Source organism: Cardiocondyla obscurior, linkage group LG15, assembly GCF_019399895.1.
Source record: "Cardiocondyla obscurior isolate alpha-2009 linkage group LG15, Cobs3.1, whole genome shotgun sequence".
NCBI classification, from domain to species: Eukaryota; Metazoa; Arthropoda; class Insecta; order Hymenoptera; family Formicidae; genus Cardiocondyla; species Cardiocondyla obscurior.
This window is the reverse complement of record NC_091878.1, coordinates 890855-909689: the sequence shown is the minus strand read 5'-3', so window position 1 is coordinate 909689 and position 18835 is coordinate 890855. Positions and strand designations below refer to the sequence as shown.

At 47.2% G+C, this 18835-nt stretch overlaps 1 protein-coding gene across 2 annotated transcripts in view; it reads right to left on the bottom strand.

Moving 5' to 3' along the window:
• LOC139108354 (uncharacterized) overlaps positions 1–18835 on the bottom strand; it is a 42526-nt gene that overhangs the window by 8716 nt on the left and 14975 nt on the right. For both annotated transcript variants that reach the window (XM_070666552.1, XM_070666553.1), the window contains exons 5-11: positions 18063–18807; positions 17665–17742; positions 17167–17375; positions 16730–16962; positions 11406–11851; positions 4983–10425; positions 3538–3987 (exon numbers count right to left, since the gene is read on the bottom strand). In XM_070666552.1, the coding sequence (XP_070522653.1) occupies positions 3538–3987; positions 4983–10425; positions 11406–11851; positions 16730–16962; positions 17167–17375; positions 17665–17742; positions 18063–18807 (7604 nt within the window). The remainder of the gene's footprint in view (positions 1–3537; positions 3988–4982; positions 10426–11405; positions 11852–16729; positions 16963–17166; positions 17376–17664; positions 17743–18062; positions 18808–18835) is intronic.

Here is an 18835-nt window from a genome sequence, read left to right as displayed (position 1 = left end):
TTGAAAAATTGATCCAGTTTAAAGCGGTAACGATGATCACTGGCGAATATAGCGCGTAAACGCAGCAGTATCCGCGATGTGGCTCGCAAACCTGTCGCCGGCGTCTAACGAGCAAGAAAAGGTGTTCTGTGTAACGAGCGGCGGAGTTTCGCGGCTCGGAGGTCGTGGCAGCGAACGCGAAAGGTGCACGATTCCGCGTTTAAGATTTGCGAAGGGGTCCCTGGACTTTCATTTGAAAGCTGGGAAAAAGGACGAAATTAAATTATTTAATTTTAAATAACTGGAGAGCCGAAGAAGGTTCGAAGATTGTAAGGAAAAATTGCAAGATAAAAGAATGTTAAAAGATGTATTTATGCTGTCAGTTTAACCGCAATGCACTTTTTGTCGAGGCTCGACTTTGTCCCAGTAAGCGCTGAATCGATTAACGGACGTGTGTGATACTAGGTAATAAATAATCCGTAAGTGTAGATTAAAGAGAGCCACCGAAGTAACGGTGATAAACGTAAACAGGTAGTAAGACTTTGATTTTCTATCTTAAAGCAATTTTTTTATTTATTAAATATTTAGTTCAGTCTGATTATCGGCATAAATTCTAATTTTAATAAAACCTTGATCGAAAAAAATTTTTTATGTGGAAGACCGATCACTCGGTAATGAAATATCACGTTCAGAATTCGAAGATTTTATCTCTAAACCGCAAGGGCGGCTTTCAGAGGGTGGCTTTCTCCGTTATCGATCCGCGAGGGGCGCAGTTGGAAACGGGAGTGGCGAGGACCTTAATTTTATTAGACATTATACCTGAATGGCAGAAACCTGGAAGTTTCAACCAAGTACAGTTAATCGAGGATCAACCCTAAAATTTATCTAAACCACACAATTTGCAGCTTAAAAAAAAAATATGTAACAGACGCGCACTCGAATGTTTTTGTCTCATACGAAGTCGTGCATGTGTCTTATCATGGCGAGAGAAAACTCTTGCTGTTTGGCTAATCAACTTGTAAATTATTGATAACGTTATGTCAAAACAAGAAGCGTTTTAAACGCTATCTTAAGCCGCAACTAGGTCTCTCAAGCCACCGGGCTTTTTATCCGCGATAACTCGGTTACGTAAGCGGGGCTAACGCGAGCGAGATCATTATCGAGACATTCACATTCAGAGATAGGACTGGGTTAACGCTCGGTAAAACGTTGTAATATATTTCGCCAATCGATGAGCCGACAAAGCTCAGCCAGCGCACGAAAGCGTCGCCGGGTCGCTCGTATTACATGCCCAGGAATATAAAAAGTAAAATCGTTAAAGAAAGACCTTTATCGTCAACGCTGGTTGACTTTGCTTAATTAACAAATAACTTCAAATTAATTATTTAACTTTAAATAAATTTGTGACAAACCGGGAGCAAACGAGAGCGTTCCAAATGAGCTTCTACGGTATTGCCTGCACGAATGTTACTTTTACGACGTCGTTACAAAATGAACAAGGGCGAGAGGTTCAACAATACTTGCGTGGAAACAGAGGGGCGACCCCTTTTCCTGTGACGTTATCGATTGTCGCACGTGGGTGCCGCGGGGTAGAAATGTCGGAGGAAAGAAGGGAAACTTCGTAATAAAGCAGTTGCACCTGTTACACTCGAGCAAGTATCTGAACGAACGCGCCGCATTATCAATGCGTTCTACTTGCGGATTAAAAAAAAAAAAAAAAAAAAAAAACGCACGTTTCTCGCTGCGAAAATAAAAGCCGCGTTTTTCCGCCGTTTTGCAAAAAAAAAAAAAGAAAAAAAAAACCGAAGCCGAATATTTCCGAGCTACAAAAGAAAAAGAGGAAAAAGGAACACCTGATTGTTCTTCTATTATAAAATATAAATTACTTTTGCAGCCTCATTTTTTTACAACATAAATTTTTAATTAAACTTATTGTTGGTCTCTGAGTTCTCGTCTCTGGACAAATTGCACTTAAAATTAAAATTCTTTTTTTTAAGCATTTTTCTATCCATTAATATATAATATATTCTACGCCTCCAACGCATATATTCTTTTTTCAAGGTGTTATGAAATCTGTTTTCTATTTTTTTTCCCTGTTTTTCCGTTAAAATATATATTGTATGTATATATAACGTTATTGGCGGAAGGATAATACTTTCTTATAAAGGTTGCGTGTCACGATCGTGATTTATATAGTCAAGTACGCGCGCGAGGAAAAATAACTTCAGGGCCCAGAAAACGAAACCTCGCGGCGCGTGACGCAACGAACGATCGTGACATAATCGTAATTGAATTAATTGAATTTATGTCGGCGGAAAGGTAGATGCAAGCGACGGCGCGCGGCGGCGTTCAGGGAGTCAGCTCGGAATTGTTATTACACTAACGTAAGCTTCACGCGATGAGCAGCAAACGCTTTCGCAACGTCGTCGTCCCGGTTTTGCGCTGCGTTTTACGTTTTCAGAGAACACGACAAAAGAATTTGCCGTCGTTCGGGTTGCCCAAGCCGCCGGATAAGAATCGCGTTCGCTCTCGCACAATGCGCGAGAGCACCTTTCTTTTCTTTCTTTCCCGCGATCAGCGGCACATCCGTTTTGCAGCAACGACCGAGCCCTGTTCGACAAGTTGTCGAACGCGTGCTTTATCTTTTTAATAATACGCGCGAGAAAAGGAAGAAAAAAATTGCCCAGGTGCGCGAAATTAATTAAGATCGACAAGTAAGATGAATAATTACCAAGTGCAAATACAAGAATCCTATTTAATAAAATTAATACGTGAAGTATAAGATTCAAAAATTAAATATGTAATAAAAATATTGGAGCTTGATTATTCCCGGGAATGTTGCTCGTTGAATTCCGCGGTTTAGATAAGAATTAAATTGCAGAATTAAAATTGCAGACGAGTTATGCGTTTTCGGGCTTCCGAGAACTTTCCGTTCCTCACCGCTTGCGGGGAAATTTCGAGGAGCGTTTTCTCTTTCGAGCATTTCTCCTCGCGGCGACGCTCGTCATAATTTCATATTTACACCTAATCATTTGCATGGCACCGTGCGCTCATGACACGGCCGCCTCTAATTTATCGCGCGAGAATCATACGTGTCCGAATTTCCTTTCATTCGCGCGCTTTCTCTCGGCTTCTTGAAACCACGGTCGAAACCGACGGATATATTAAAAGTGTTCCTCGTTTTCGTGATTTCGCACGGCTGAAATCCGTAATTTTGTAAGCCGTCGCATGTGATAAAAGTAAAACGAGCGATAATCGCGTCGCCGACGCGCGCAACGAGCGGAACACTCGATAGTTACGAGAACGCATCAGAAGTCGAACACTTTCTCTCATTACGGAGCTATAGATTCTCCGTTAAAGCCACGAGACTATTCTCTCAAGGTCTCGCGGGAAAGTTTGCCTTTTAGCTGCGTTGTTTAATTATTTATCCGAGTAAAAAAGACAAAATTCGCAAACATGCTGCTAGAGCTCAAATAAAAATTTTTGGGTTTTTTTTTTTTCCTTATTTTTCGTTTTTATCATAGCTAAAATATTTTTTCTTTTTTTTTTTAAACTTACCCGACGTGAGCGACATCGCCTGCTGTCTTCTGGACCTCGAGGTGTCCCGCTTGCCGGGGTTTGCCTGATTGCCGGAAACTTGAAGACCCGGTGCGCTGACCGCGCGTTTAGGTCCGCCGATGGGCCCGATGTTGCTGTTCCTCGCGAAGCCGGGCGGTCGGTAGCGAGCGGATTTCACGCCGCTGTGCTGCGGCAGGAAGTGATAGACGCTGTGAGCCTTGTGCATCGGCGCCGAGGTCGACGTCGCCGCCGCTGACGACGACGAAGAAGAAGACGACGTCGTCGTCGTCGTCGTCGTCAGACCGGCCGGCAAGCTCGCCGCCGGAAGTCGCGGAAGAGAATTGGTGGCCGCGCTGATAGCGGATTGCATGCCACGCGGTAGAGTCGTCGCTCTGGATTCTCCGCCGTATTCTAGCTCGTCCTCGGTGTCTTCGTCGCCGGCCGACGCACCTGCTTAACAATTGCACAATAAATAACATTTCCTTTCCTTATTTATTATATTGCGTTGGAATTTATCTCGCGTGCTGAGAGAATAATAGCTATTTGCAACGTGAAGAATGAATGGCATACGAGCGATTTATGTATTGTAAGTACAGTTCCGATACGAGTTATCTTCGATTTCATTAGCCGCCCAGTATCTGTTATTTGCGTACAATGGCCGTTCCGTTTCGCTTGATCCGCTTAAAATATTTATTTATCGGTACTCATAAATGATGCATACGTCGACGAGTATGGAAATTATTGGCGAGCATTACGCATGCATGAGACTCCATTCATTAATAATTACGATGACGAAATCGGAGAAAAATAATTCCACGGAAAAGAAGTATAAACGTAAAGTACTTTTTTTTTTTCCTTATTTTCACGTACGTGTAATTAACAACGATTGTTTCAATAATTCGATTAATTCACAGTGAAGTGATGTTCCTTTTTCGACCGCGGATCGTTTACTGCTCAATTCAGGCCTTAATTCAAAGTAAATAACTCGTGGAAATACGCACGGAGGGCAATTAGTGCGTTTATTACTTTATATCGATCTTCGCAATTTCCTGGCACATTCGCGCGCCGGCAGATATTGTTTTTGCTCGTTACAGCGCCGAGCAAAACGTAGCCGCAATCGCGTGCGGCGCAGAGCGAGGCGGCGGAGTCGCCTTCACGCTTCCTAATTTCGAATAATTTAAAAATAAAGCCCGATGTAAGTGCGCTCGATTACATTAGAACAACCGGCCGCTGCGTGCGCGCTCGCACAATTCATTCTGTATGAAAATGCCGACCCATTATCGCGACTGATCTGCCCGCAACACGGCGCGCCGTAATTGCGGAAAAAGGAACGCTCGGACTAGCCGCGGGATCGCCGACGAAGTCCGGTCAATTACCGCACCGTAATTCCGCGGTGGTAACGCGGCGTCGCGCCCATTCATTCGTACATGAAGACGGTCACTCACCTGATTCGCCTCTCGTGTTCGCGTCGGGAACGGAGGACCTCCTTCGGTTGCTCCATATCCTCTCCTCGACGGAGCCGCCGACGGTGCCGTTGGTCCCGGCGCCGCTACCACCGCCGATCGAGCCGCAGCTCCTCACGCGATCCAGCTGCTCCCGCGAAAAGCTCTTCGGGTTGAACAGCAAGTCACCGGCGCTGCGCCGTTTCGCGGCGAGCGCGCTCGCACTCGAGCCGACCCCGTTGGTACCGCTGATGTCGCCGGAGCACGCCAGCAGGCTCAGCTTCGTCCGTGAGTCGGCGGCCATCAAAGTGGACTCGAAGCTGCCGCGCCAGGAGAATCTCTCGTAGTCGCTGGCCTCGCGTTCCTCGCCTTCCTGGCCGGTGACGGTCGCGGGGTGGCTGTTAATCAGCAGCAGCGGGTCGTGCGACTTTGACCTGGGTAATTGTAAGTGCGCCGAAGAGGGAGCATTCGTGGAATCCGACGTCGAGTCGTCGTCTTCGGTGGTGGACGCTGAAGAGGGTGTCCGATGGTGCTGGGAGTACCGTCGCCACGTGGTGGAGTGGTGGTGCGCGGCCGGCCCGCCTTCCGATACTTCGTGCATCAGCGCGACCAGCCGGCTGCCGATGTGATGCATGACTTTGGCGATTAGCGGCGGGCTGCTGTGCGGCGTAGAGTTTGCGTCCGAGCTCACGCCGTCGCCGGCCATTTTCGTAAAGCTCTGCACTAACTTCTGGTAAACGAAAGCGGTGTCCCTGCCGAGGCAAGGCGCGGGCTGCATCGCAGCGGGCCCCGATCTCACCTGCTCGCGCTCCTTGTCCGATAGAATCGCGTCGCCGCCGGCGGAAGTCGTATCGAACTTGCTAATGATCTGCTGGCAGCTTTGCGAAATTTGCTCCTGCAGGGCCGACCTGCGGCCACCGGCGGCGCCCTCGAGGTCGGAGCTGGTGTAATCCGAGCTGTCGTAAGAATCCGACCATGTGTCCTCCGAGCTGAGATACTCGACGATCTCTCGAACCTGTTCGTCGCGTATCCCCGGCACCGTCTTCATCAGCCGCGTAAGCTCGTTCTCGAAGTAGACCAGCTGCGGTGGTTTCGTGCGATTTTGGACGCAGAGACGTGCTTTAGAGGCGTATCCCGGCAGTCGAGGGCTCGGCGCCGGCGAGACGCCGCCGGAATTCGCGGCATTCTGTCCCTGTCCGTTCGAGTTGGCCACCATCGTCTTGAAGAACTGCCGCATTTTCGACATCATAAGATTCGTCTCTTCGTCGCTGGACCAATTGTTGAAGCTATCCTTGCGCGAAAGCGACGCGTTCGCCAGATGCGGTAGGCTCGTGTGATTCACCGGAGGTTTCGCCAGGCTGCTTTTTCCGACTGCTCCTTCCTTCGTGGCGTTTCGACTCGCGTCCTGAGGGTATTCCGTTTTACTGAGCGAGCGATCCTTGCCCGCTTCCTGATCGATCTCGGCGCCGCTCGTTTGACTTTCATCTGGCAACTTTTGATGCTGAAGAAGATCGTCGCAGCTGCCAACAAAACCGGAGTCGCGCGACTGTTGCTTCGATCGCTGACCGTCGTTCGAATTCATCGAGATCGAATTTCTCGAGGAGTCCATTTGCGAGGACGAGGTCGCGTTCAACGCGCTGCTGTTATTCGTCACGGTCGACGGCGAAGAAGACGAAGACAGAACGGACTCCGGTTGCGGGGTCTTCGCTCGATCCGAGTCCTCGGAATTCATCGTCTCGTTCTCGTTCTCCATCACGACTTCGTTCATCAATGTCAATTCTCTGCTGGGCTCCGGCGTTTTGTTCCGATCATCCGGCACGCGCGGACTTTGAGTACCCAAGTTCCGCGGCTTCTTCTTCTTACGTTTAACCGTGTCGAACTGCCCGTCCGTGCCAAACGCGGCGGTTTGGCCATCTTCAGTGCCATCCGTCTCGGTCGAGGAACCTTCGGATTGAGTCTCTTGCGCGTCCTGGTTGAGGCTCAAATCTTGAAGAGAATTCTGCGAGCTCAGATTTTGCAAGCTTTGCGTAAGTGCCAACAAATTATCCAAAGAAGACGAGTGAGATCTGCCCGTGCCTCTCGCGCGGACGAGTTTCTTCCTCCTCTGCGCTTCCGGGCTTGGTCTGCCCTCGGAGTCGCTTCCCACCGAGCCGTCGGAGTCTCTTCTATCTTGATCGAAGCCGAGAAACTCCGACAAATAATACTTCTCCAATCTTGAAGAGTTTAGGAACCCATCGCCGTTACTCGATCTGTCCTGGTTTTGGCCACTACCGTTAGCTTCGTCTTGGCCGAGCGACTCCAGTCCCTCGGAATAGATCGACGAGGTTTCCGATAAGCTGTCGACTTCGCGCGAGCCTATGCTGGAACTGTTACCTTCGCCGCCTAATCCGAAGAAGAAGTATTTCTCGAGTTCCGAGGCCGAAGGCGGCCTCGGTTTTTTCGAGGGACTGCCCGTGGCTAAACTAGGTTCCGTTTCGCTCTCTTCGCACGACTCCTCGACGATGGTGTGCAAAGTAAAGTCGATCGCCTGCCTGCGATAGCCCCTGAGTTCCTCTTCGCGATCGCCGAAGTTGTTGGCTTCGTCCTCGGAGCTCTCCTCCGTTGCGGTCGTCGCGCCTGGCTCGTCTTCATCGTGCGACACTTCCTCCACCCACGAGTCATCGTCGGCCAGACCTTCCTCGAGGATAATAACGCTGCCGTTGCCCGAATTGTCGTCGCTCGACTGTGACGAGGCACGTTGCGCGCCTTCGCGATAATCCGCGCGTTCTTTCGACACGTCGTTCTCCGCGTTTTCCGGCCGAGAGTTGAGCGGTTTAGGCACGTTCTTCACGGACACGTCGTCGCTTTCACTGGCGCTACCGACGCTCAATCCGCTATCTACCTCGGGCTCGGCCGATTGATGACTCGTCGCGACGGCGGGCACCGCGATAGCGGCTGGCAATCTTTTCACCATCAGCGGCTTCCGCGGCGCGTTTTTTCGGTGAAGCTGCGGCTCGCTTGCCGCTTCCAACGCCAGCTGGAAGTAACCCGCGAGGCCTCCCTGGCCGCCAGTCGAATGGATCTCATCCGGTTGCAGCAGCGTCGTCGTATCCGACGTGACGACGCTCACCGGCTGGTACGACGCCTCCTGGGTGATCATCACGAGACTTCTGTACTTGTTGTTGCTTGTGCCGATATTGCTGATATTGCTGGTGCTATTATGCTGGGCTGGGTCTCTGGCGAGGTCCTTAGCCGACGCTTGGCCGTCAGCTGGGAACCCATTCTCCTGCCGAGTGCACGGGCGTCGCTCGACTGAGCGAAACCGTGTCGTGTTCCCCTCTTCGAAGCACTCACTACTACCAGTAACGCCGTTACTATCACCCTTGCCTCCCACCTGAGTGGCGATCTTGCCTCTCACCGGGCCGTCATGCGCAATGTCCACCTTGCCGCCGTTCTCCTCCTCCGCACTCCTCATCATCTCCTGGATCCTGCTGGCTGATAGCGCGTCGCCTACGTCGGCTCTTACCCGCTCCTCGCCCGCCGCCGGGTCGTTGTCTCCCGGCCCGCCATCTTGACCGCCGCGACGGCACGTAACGGAGCGGTAGCCCTCATCATCGTCCTCGTCGTCGTTGTCGTCCTTCCCGTCGACTGTCTCTATTAGAGACCGCCCGCCGATCGATTTCTCCGGCTGCATGCTTCGTTTGACACCGCTCCTCGTCATCGCCGGAGTCGGCCTACCATCGCGAGCAAGATGACCGTTCTCCTTGACGTCTCCCGAAGTTTCCTCCGTGCTCCTCTTGGCGATTCGGCACAGCAGTTTGCCGTTGATCGCGCCGACCTCGTTGCCGCAGCCGAACGGCACGATGGGAGTCACCTCGTACTCGTGAAGCTCGTCGCTGCTCACCTCACTGCCCGTAGACCCCGTGGTGTTGCTCTCGTTACTGGTGCAGCTGTCAGTGGACGCGTCAGCAGTGACGTCGACGTTCGAGCGACCTGCCTCCGATAAATGCCGCTTATCTTTCTCGTTATCATTCGCTGCAATCGAACGGGCTTCCTCGCTACTGGAAACGTCGAGTCTCTCCTCGGAAGCCGAAACGTCCAAGAGAACTTGAGCGATTTCGAGAGAATCCGGTACAAAGGTCGAGTCCCAAGCGTCGCTTGATTTTAGATCCACGGTTGAAGCGTCCCGCGAAATTTCTATCGACGTATCGACGATCTCCGGGCAAATCTGCGTTTTTGAAATAGATTTCTCGTCCTTCGAAACAGCCGACGGCGGATCGATGACGTCGGGATCTAGCATTCTGATAGATTTTAATTCGATGCGGTTGTCGGAGCAATCGTTATCGTCCGCGAGGTACAGTTCTTCAGGCACCGATCGGTGATGCAGAAGAAGCGGAGGTTGTTTATTATCGTTATCGCTTCCAGTTTTCTTACTGCGACTTTTTCGCTTATCGGTCACGTTAACGACAGGTCGATCTAGCAATTTGTTATCGCCCGCGAGCTGATCATTCCCGATATAAGCCTTGGAGAGCTTTTTGTGTTCCTCCAGTTCGTTTTTATTCGCTTCTTGCTTGTTTTCCATGAGAGCATCTTCGTTTAGCAGCCTCACGTGCTGCAGCACCACCGGCTCCTCCTCGGAAATCGCGGTGACGCGCTTCAAGGTTACGCCGCCCTCCGCCGAGTCCGAGTCATCTTCTTCGTTGTCCTCGATGTCGTTGTCGCTGGTGAGCGAGTCGTCGTTCACCACGAACACCTTGGAGAACCGGTGCGAGCTGGAGTCCTCCTCCAGGTCGCTGCTGTCCGCCGATGATCTGCCGGACGAGCTGCCCGAGTCCTCTCGCGAGTGCTGATACATTCCTTGCGCGCTGATCTCGAACGACAACGAATTCTCACAAACAGCCTCGTTACCGTCTACCCCTTCCGCTTTCTCTTCGCCTTTTTTGCATGCCGCTTTAACGCCCTTTGTCTCTTCCGATTTCTTTTTATGTCTCGCGGCCGAGGAATTAGATTCAGTGTCCCTCGCCGAATTTCCTTCCCTCTCGAGTTCTTCCGCCTTCGACGCGACGTTCGCTTCGTCTCTCACATCTTGGTCCACGTGGGGATGCTCAAGGTTCGTTGGCGGGGCCGTGACAGTTTCCGCAATCGGGTCGTACAATCTCGGTGTCAAGACATGGTCGGGATGGAAGGTGCAGGTGGCCGGGTCGAAAGCGAACCGCGGATCCAGACGCGCACCGTGAAGAGGCTGGTTGAAGCGGGGGTGCCAGGCAAACCAAGGTGCCGCCGGGTCACCACGTAATCTCAGAGTACCCGGCTCGGCGTGGCCGTCGCCGCGATTGATCATTGACGACGCGGCCGCTGCAAAATCGCCGGTCCACAGGGCGGCCGGCACTGGCACCGGATATGGAACCGGAACCGGTATGGGCACCGGCACCGGAAGCACGTTCGCGCTTCGGGAACCACCGCAGGCCTAAATAGAACGATAAATAATTGCTCGCAACGTTTTTCTTATTATTTTATCATTTTATCTCGGTTTAACATGTGTATCTTATTTATCGCATGATTTCGTAACGCGCGCGTGTTTAATTTTCACCTCGCGAAATAAACATTTTTATCTCCACGCTTAAGATAATCTAGAATCGAGAAATTAATTTTATTCCCTTTTTTTATTTTGTCCATGCATTTTATTTCCCGATATTATCAAAGTTAAATATGTAATGTATAAAATTTAAAACATATAAATTAAAACTTATGTTTTCTGTAAAATTATTTCGTGTAATATTAAAATAAAAATAAAAAATAATCGATGGCTCGAGAGCTGAAGATAACGATTCCATTACGAGCTTATCGATCGGCGTAATCAGCGTGAGGCGTCGCTCGATATGTGAATGTCAGCACGCGGCATATTGACAAAATGTGGCCGTGAATTCCGCATAGCTGTTGCGCGACTCTCTTCGCTAGTAGAACGTGAATGATTAATTTACCCGCGGCAATGCGTTTGTCAAACGGATGCACAGCCAGCGGCACCCGGTCGCGGTCGCATGACTTGTGCTCATGTCCATGCGAAACTTTCATCGCGCATAATATTATCTCCATTCGATTTATTTGTCAAGTTTTACGAAACTCAGTTTCAACGTGCACTTCAAAATAAATCGAATAAATAAATATGTATTTCAATAAATTAAAAATTCTTTTTCACAACTCTATGCATGTTAAAACTGATTACTGTACAGCTTGATAAATAAATCGAACGCGTTCTATATTAATTTTCAAATGGAATATTAAGGCCAGATACCGAATATTAAAAAAAAAAAAAAAAAAAAAAACCACACATACAGTTAAAAATATTTAAATTAAAAAAATTAATAAATAAAAAAAAAAATTCTTTTTTTCTTTATTCTAACTTAAAAAAATTTTTTTTAGGGATCGTGAGGCAGTGCGAAACGGTACCTGGCAAGCGGCGGAACCACGTCCCGGGCAGCAGCTCCAAACGTCCTGGGCGTCCGGTGGTCCTGCGACGCCGACCCCGGCGCCGTCGGTGACGATCGGCGTCGTGGGCAAAGGCAAAGAACCGCTCTCGAAGTAGTCCCAGTCGCAGTCCTCGAGCGACTGTGCGTGATGATGACCGCCGTTGCGCGGCAACCCGTTCAGGTAGGACGAGCTCGAGCAGCTACTGTCGGCATCGTCCTCCTCGCGGCCCGAAGACGAGTCCGAACTGATGAATACCAGGCGTCTGTAGTCCACCACGGATGCCGGCTGCTCCTGGCCCTGAGCACCAGTCGCGGGATTAGGACTGCGCTGCCGACTGCGACCGATCAGGCCCAATGTTTGCAGGCCCTGCAGGTCCTCACCGCCGCAGCAGGATCTCGCGTGCGATCTTCCACGTCGCCGTGAACCTTTTTTTTTTTTTTAAATCAACAATTCGCACATGAATCACTCGCCGACTGACTCAGCGCGAGACGTAAGGCGAACTAACAATTCTGGGAGAAAAATGCGGCGCTTTGAGCTTCGGCTGTGATTTTCTGATACCTTCGAGGAATTAATGTACTTGAGCTCGAGCCACGAAATTAGGCTGAATTTTTCTCCCAGGGAAAAAAAAAGAATTGACCAGAAAAAGATTTTTTTTTTACTATGTTTAATCAATCAAGTTTTAAATGTTTTCAGAAGAAGACGCGAAACACGTGGCGGAAAAAAAAATACGCCCGACTGTTTGCGCTAATAGTAATGACGCTAGGAAAGTGGTATGCTAATGAACAGCGCGATGCATCGCGTGCTCTTCGCGCGTTGTTACTTCGTTCGCGAGTGCGTCAAAGGCACACGTAGGAGGGTCGGGATTTATATCTATTGTGCGGCCCGAAACAATGCACTTTTAGCGCGAGACGCGCCGGCGGAACGGCGTCCAAGTCTTCTCTACTTGCTCGCGTCACACCGAGCTTCTATCCGTCCTCCTTCGGCTTCTCTCCGCCATCTCGCTGGGTGCGCGAGATAAATTACATCCTTCGCGAGTCCGCTTTACAACCGCCTCTGTAAACGTACCGCGAAACCCCGGCAACGCTTCTTCGCGAGCGGCTCGAACGATCTCCGCGAAACCGTCCCTAAAATCCTTCCTATCTCCTTTGCTTCGGACTCTCCTCTTTTTCTCCGAAGAAAAATAAAAAAACACCGTTTTTATTTTTTATAATTAAAAGAGTTGCTCCAGATCACTTCTCGAGGTAGAGATAAAAAAATGTGGGGCATAGTCAAGTGTCGCGGCGGTTTATCATGAATGGAGCACGGGAGGAAGAACCGGAGCCGACTCTGCCGGCGCGCGCTTTTATGCCGCTTTTTACGCGCCGCTGAATTACCTGGTCAATGGCACGAGGGGGGCCCATCGTTTCCGAGCGCACGTATGATTTTTCCGCAGGACCCCCTCGCACTGTTACCACCGACCGGACCTTCTCAGCTTCTCGTGAATGGCACCGCGAGAGAAGCGCGAGAGGAAAGAGGGAAAAGAGACGTGGAAGACACAGTGCCAAATGAAAGAGAGATTTCCGAGCCGATTCAAAAAAATAATAGCAAAAATCCACGAACTTAAACCTTAATCATAAAAATTATATAAGCAGTAAATAAACTCGAGTAAAAAAAAAAAAATTATAATATAAAGATTAAGAATTTTTTAAATTAAAGTATGTAAAATTGAAACATAATTTAATTTAAAATCGACTTTGCATAGTTACGAAACGATTTTGATCTCATTTTTATGTTAAAGCCCGTTATCGTCAACGCTAGAATTAGGTAAGTCCCGGATAATTCGTGAGATTTACTTCTAATGAAGGTACACGTAAGTCTTACAAATTATGAGTTCACTCGAGATATGAAGCTTACAATTGTCCGCGCTAAACCGAGTCTGTCATTTATGCGATCCACATTTTAAGTATGCAATTAAACGTTTCAGTTTTAGAAATATAAAACGGAAATGATAAAACAAGACGTAATTGTTCTCGAGAATATTTTTCATCTTACGGAGAAACTGTCACATATATTCCAATGGCAAAGATAACTTCGGCAGAGTTCTTCAAGTTTGCGAGGTATATATTTTAAAGACACATTCGGTGACCACACATATAAAACCGTGCACTTTGCAAAAATCGAACAAAAAATTCATAACTTTTTTAACGCCCTTCATTTTTTTTTTTTCTTTTCGTTAATATTCGTAAAAACTCACTTTTGCAAACGAAGGTTGGTAGGTTGCTTTTATCAACTTCTTGTTTTTTCTAGAATTACATTATTTCCTTCATATCGATCCGGGGATACGTGTAAAACCGGCTTGGGAGAGCTCTCGGTGCGTTCGACGGCCACTTTCGAGTGTCGGATAAAAAGTCTGAGAGACCGACAATGCCGGAGGATCGGATTCTCCGGTTCCCTCGTCCCGTCGCGAAATAAAGGCGGCTTTGGTCGCCACGCCAGCCCGAGGAAGGCGAGCGATTCGCGTGGGCTACCGCCGCTAAACTGAGTGTCTACGTCGAGGGGCACACCTGAATCCCGTGCGGCGTCGGTCACTACCTTACTATGGCGCCTATAATGCCCCGACTATAGTGCATTGGTATACCGGGTGTACGAGAAAATAACCTCCCCCAGTTCTTATCAATCCCTGGCTCGCAAACTTGTTTCGATAGAAAAATAAATAATAATAATTAAAACGATTTTTATCTTAGCCGGTCTGCAAAGATATTTCAAAGATGCACCCAAAAAAGGCATCGCCGATGAACTTTATGAAGAAAACCAGAAAAACGTGTAAGTAAAAGTATATAAATTATCAGAATATATTTATAATGTTATTCGAATCAATTTAAAAAAAAAATTAATCAAAATGTAACCTGTTATATATTTTTTTTTATTTTAATTTATTTTTATTAATTCTCATTAAAACGCAGTCGTCCCGAAAAAGAATCCTTATAGAAATTCCTAAATTAATTCCGTAAAATAAATCATTTCTTTTAACTTTTAATTTTTCTATTTATCTAGCCGTATTAAATTGAGAATTATTTCTTTTTTTAAAAAAAAAGGGAAGCTTACTTTTAACAGAAGCGGTAGCGTTGTTTTACGTTTCTGCGGGTCTCGCGCCACCCAGTATATTCTCGTCGCAGGTGAGCGGACTATAGAATGCCAGCGGGGAACGTTGTTACACTATTATTCCTATGCTGTTTCCCTGAGCCCCGCTTCGCTTCGTCTCACCTGCTGCTTCGCCCGCCATCGCCGCGCCACGTACGGATGATTCCGTGCCAAAACGATCATACTCGGGCAAAAATGAACGGCGAAGAAGCTTTACTCGTTTTACGTTATCTGGGACGAGGACCTTGAGATTCACGGACGAATTATACGTAATAAGCCGGCATAAATTCATAGCATGACGACATGGGGAAGATAACAATGGACGAATTGGCGAGAAGGGATGTAATAACGACTTCAAGTCGAGACTGGTGGTAAAGCTCGATGCACTTGAGCGAGCCAAACGTCGAAAAGCTGATTAGAACAAGTTCCGATTGTTTTATTTGTTATATTTATGCAAACGTTATTACTATTATTAATGATTATTAAATATTATTTATTATTAATATTAAAAGCACGAGCTCGGACCAAATTAGCAGCTGCTTAATTAATATTGAAGTACTGAATCTACATCAACTTGCTTGTTGCTCTAATTTACTTAAACAAATGGAACGTACCTCTCTTCGACTTTTTACCACACTCTCGTTAATTAAAAAAAAAAAAAGAAAAATGTTTCTGCGCTACAAGATTTAATAAAGACACGAACGAAACACATCGTGGCTCCGATCGCTAATCGCTTCTCGTCCATAGCAAATACAGAACCACGACGATCCCGACGTAGAAAACGAGAAAGTACATCGACAGCAGGAACGTAATTGACAGCTGGAATATCCTGAACGGCTCCATGTTCGCAGAAGGCACGCACCGCGGGACAAATCGCGAGGTTGCAGTTGCAAAATAAAATGAGTCACTCGGGTCGCTCCTCGAGATATCAACCGGAGATTGACGGCGATACGAATCGTTTTGTACGCTATCAAAGCTCAATTCCCTCCACAATTCCCTCCGCCAAATCTCTCGCGTTAAACACTTTTTTTTTCTTTTTTTTTCTTTTTTTTTTTACGCTTCCGACAATTTAAACGAAACTGAAAACTCGTCGGGGGACAATAAAAAAATTGTGGGACAATGAATAAAGCTTCTTCGAGATCAAAATCGACCGAAACGTTTCTTCGTGCGCTTTACGGAATTCGTTCCTCCCTCGTTACTGTCGTTTTTCTTTCGCCGGCGCGTTCGCATTAATTATGGCGTTTTACGAGGCATTGTAGTCGATACTTTCTACGTCACTTCAAGCAGATATAATTTACTATCGCGGAACACTTAAAGCCGCAACGCCGGGTTGAATGAGAGCTTATCGGCGCGTGCTTTTTGACTTTCGGGACGTGAATGGCCCCGAAGGAGCACTGGCTCTCGAACCAGGAAGTTCACCCAAGGGCTTCGATAATCGATGAGCTTTATCGTTACGGGTAGCCATATGGCGCTCTTTATATATGCAGATGCACTGCAATACGTTTAATGTATCGTGGATGCAAACGAGAAGTATTTTTTTAACCAATTTGATAATTACGCGAAGTAAAATTTTTATTCCGAAGTTATTATGGCATTAATCATTGTGGCATTAATTAAATTTCTATGCTAGCCATTGTCTGCTATTTAAAACTTATGATTTCGATGTGGCTTAGCGCTACGTAAACACCATAATAATTCTTAGCATAAAATTTTCACCGCGTAAAAGTCCAGATCGTAAATTTTCTTCGTGTGAAAATGTGATTTTATCATTAATTAATCAATCTACTGCGCAAACAAATTACGAATGGAAAAAAAATTCATATCTGCCTCGCTTGTTACGAAAGAAAATCTTGCAGCACTTCGTGATCGATTATGATCGATTGTCACAATAAAAGAGAACGAAAATGCACGGTGGGAGTTTAATTGGGAGTCGCGTCAGCACGCGATTTGCCAATTATAATAATTATTGGCGGTCAATGCGGCCGAGGAATCGCGAAAGCGAAACGATACCTGGTTACCATACGATAATTACACTGTTCGTTATTATTAATTATCTTTAAAGCAATTTTAAAGAATGCAAATAACTTTGAGATAAGCGAGGCAAATAGAATTAAAACTTTTTCTCTTAACGAAGAAACTGAATTTATCCATTATCCAAACAGCTTTAAAAGATGCAGAATTACCTTGAGGGTCGAACTGCCTTCTTCGGCGTAGCATCGTCCTTCCTTGGGAAGGAATCGTGCCTGCTCTGTCGTGGCCATCCTCGTTGATTTCGTCCTCGCCAGCGCTAGTTGCACTGTCGCGTTGCACGATTTCGTCACCGCCGATCGCCGATAGGACCACGCCACCGCTTCCTCCGAAGAATTTTACCTTCCTGGCAAGCTCCGAGTACCCGTGCAACCCGGTCTCGCTTAATCTGCACAGTAAAGAAATAAATAATAAGGTAAGAGAAAAATTTCGTTTAATTTCGGGAATTTTTGACAATTTAAAACTTTGTGTTTCGTAAAATAAAATTTAATATCCTTTGAGGAAATTAAAATTAAATATAGTTTCGTGTTTAAAAATATAAAAAAAGAGTTTATTATAACACTTAATTTCACTGAAATAAATATGGACGTGCCTGATACTTTCGCTGCCACTGCTCTCGTATCTAGTGCTACTGTTAGATTCTCTTCTAGTTCTCGTAATAGCGTCGCGAATCCTTTGGGAAGCCGAGCAGGAGTCTCCTCCAGTTTTACGTGGTAACGCAGGTGTGGGTTCGCTCTCGCTCTCCCGAGGACTGTATCTTGATGATCTTGTGCTTAAAGGACTGGCTTCCGGCGACAGATGCTGTTAATAAAATAAACATTCAATTGAAAGAGCAGACTTCTGCAACGTCGGCATTGTAAATGCAGTAATAATAGAACAGTCACGTAATATTAAACAATAAGAATTTTATAATTAAAAAATAAATAAATAAAATTAATACCTTTAAAAATAAAATTTTAAACGTTAACTAGTTATTAATATTATTTTATTATTAATTCAAAGTATCTATAAATATTTTATTTCTTTAAAATAAGAGTTAAAATAAATTTGTTGTAATTAGAACAGAAACTGCTGGCGTGATTTAACTTACACTTGAGCAACGTTTGTTCGGAGTGTCGTCGGTGTCGTCCGGGTTCGAAAACTCTTCCTTGGAAAACTTTCGCCGGATCTGCAAGAGTCCATGCATGACAATATTTTATTTAAAATCAATAATAAAGAAATTATAACAGACATTAGTTGATAAAACATAAATTAAAGAATGTGCAGTTAATTTTTAATAAAAATCAATAAAAAATTGTTAAAAATCAGAAAACAAATTAATGTTCCGTGCAACTAGTGAAAAATCGAATGCTACACAGTGAGGACTAAAATGTCACGAATACATTCAGCTGAGGGCTCAAGTTTCGCAAAGGATGCCGACACCATCTACAAGCGTATACACACACGGATTCATCCCACGCACGACAACACAGACGTGTGCTTACTGACCACTTGGAACTCGTCCAGCCTCTTTCCATAACCGATCTCCAACGAGCCCTTTCTTTCGCCGGCGATTCCGGTGACGTCACCGTCGCTGCCGACGTCGGGGGACTGCTCGGCAGTGTCCCGTGCCTCCTCGTCGAGTTCTTTGTCGTTCACCTCGATCGGCCCTTGGGTCGCCAGCGGGCGCTTCTCACCGATCACTTCGTTGCCTGGGACCGTCGTGTCCTGGTCCCGCTCATCCTGTGTCCTGTTCTCCGCGATGATCATGTCGATCACCCTCGCGTCCTGCTTCTCGTCCGGTCGAGGCTCCAACACTGGCGAGTCCGGTGCAAACGAGGCTGTCGCCTCCTCTCTCTTAGACGATTCTTCGGAATCGTCCTTGCTGTCCTCACACCGCGTCGTACTTGGTTTCGCCGCGTCGCCCACAACCTCCGCTCTCTCCTGCTGCCTTCCTTTCGCGGACTCCCTGCTCGAGTTTGCGCCGAGTTCCCTGCCCACGTCCTCGCGACTATTGTCACGGCGAAAAATCCTTATGCCCGACTTGCAGACTTCGTCCTTGCTGGCAGGCGACGAGGCGGCGAGCTTGCTCTCCTCCTTCCGCACGGGCTTTGCTAGGTGACGAATATCGTCCTTGCTGTCTTGCCGCTTCAGTCGCTCCTCTTTATTACGAGGTGATAGTAATTTCGGAATCAAACTCGGCACGCTAATGTCCTCGCGACTGCGACGCAGATCGTCGGTGCTGCCTCTGTACCTGTAAGAGAACGAAAAAGAACAATATG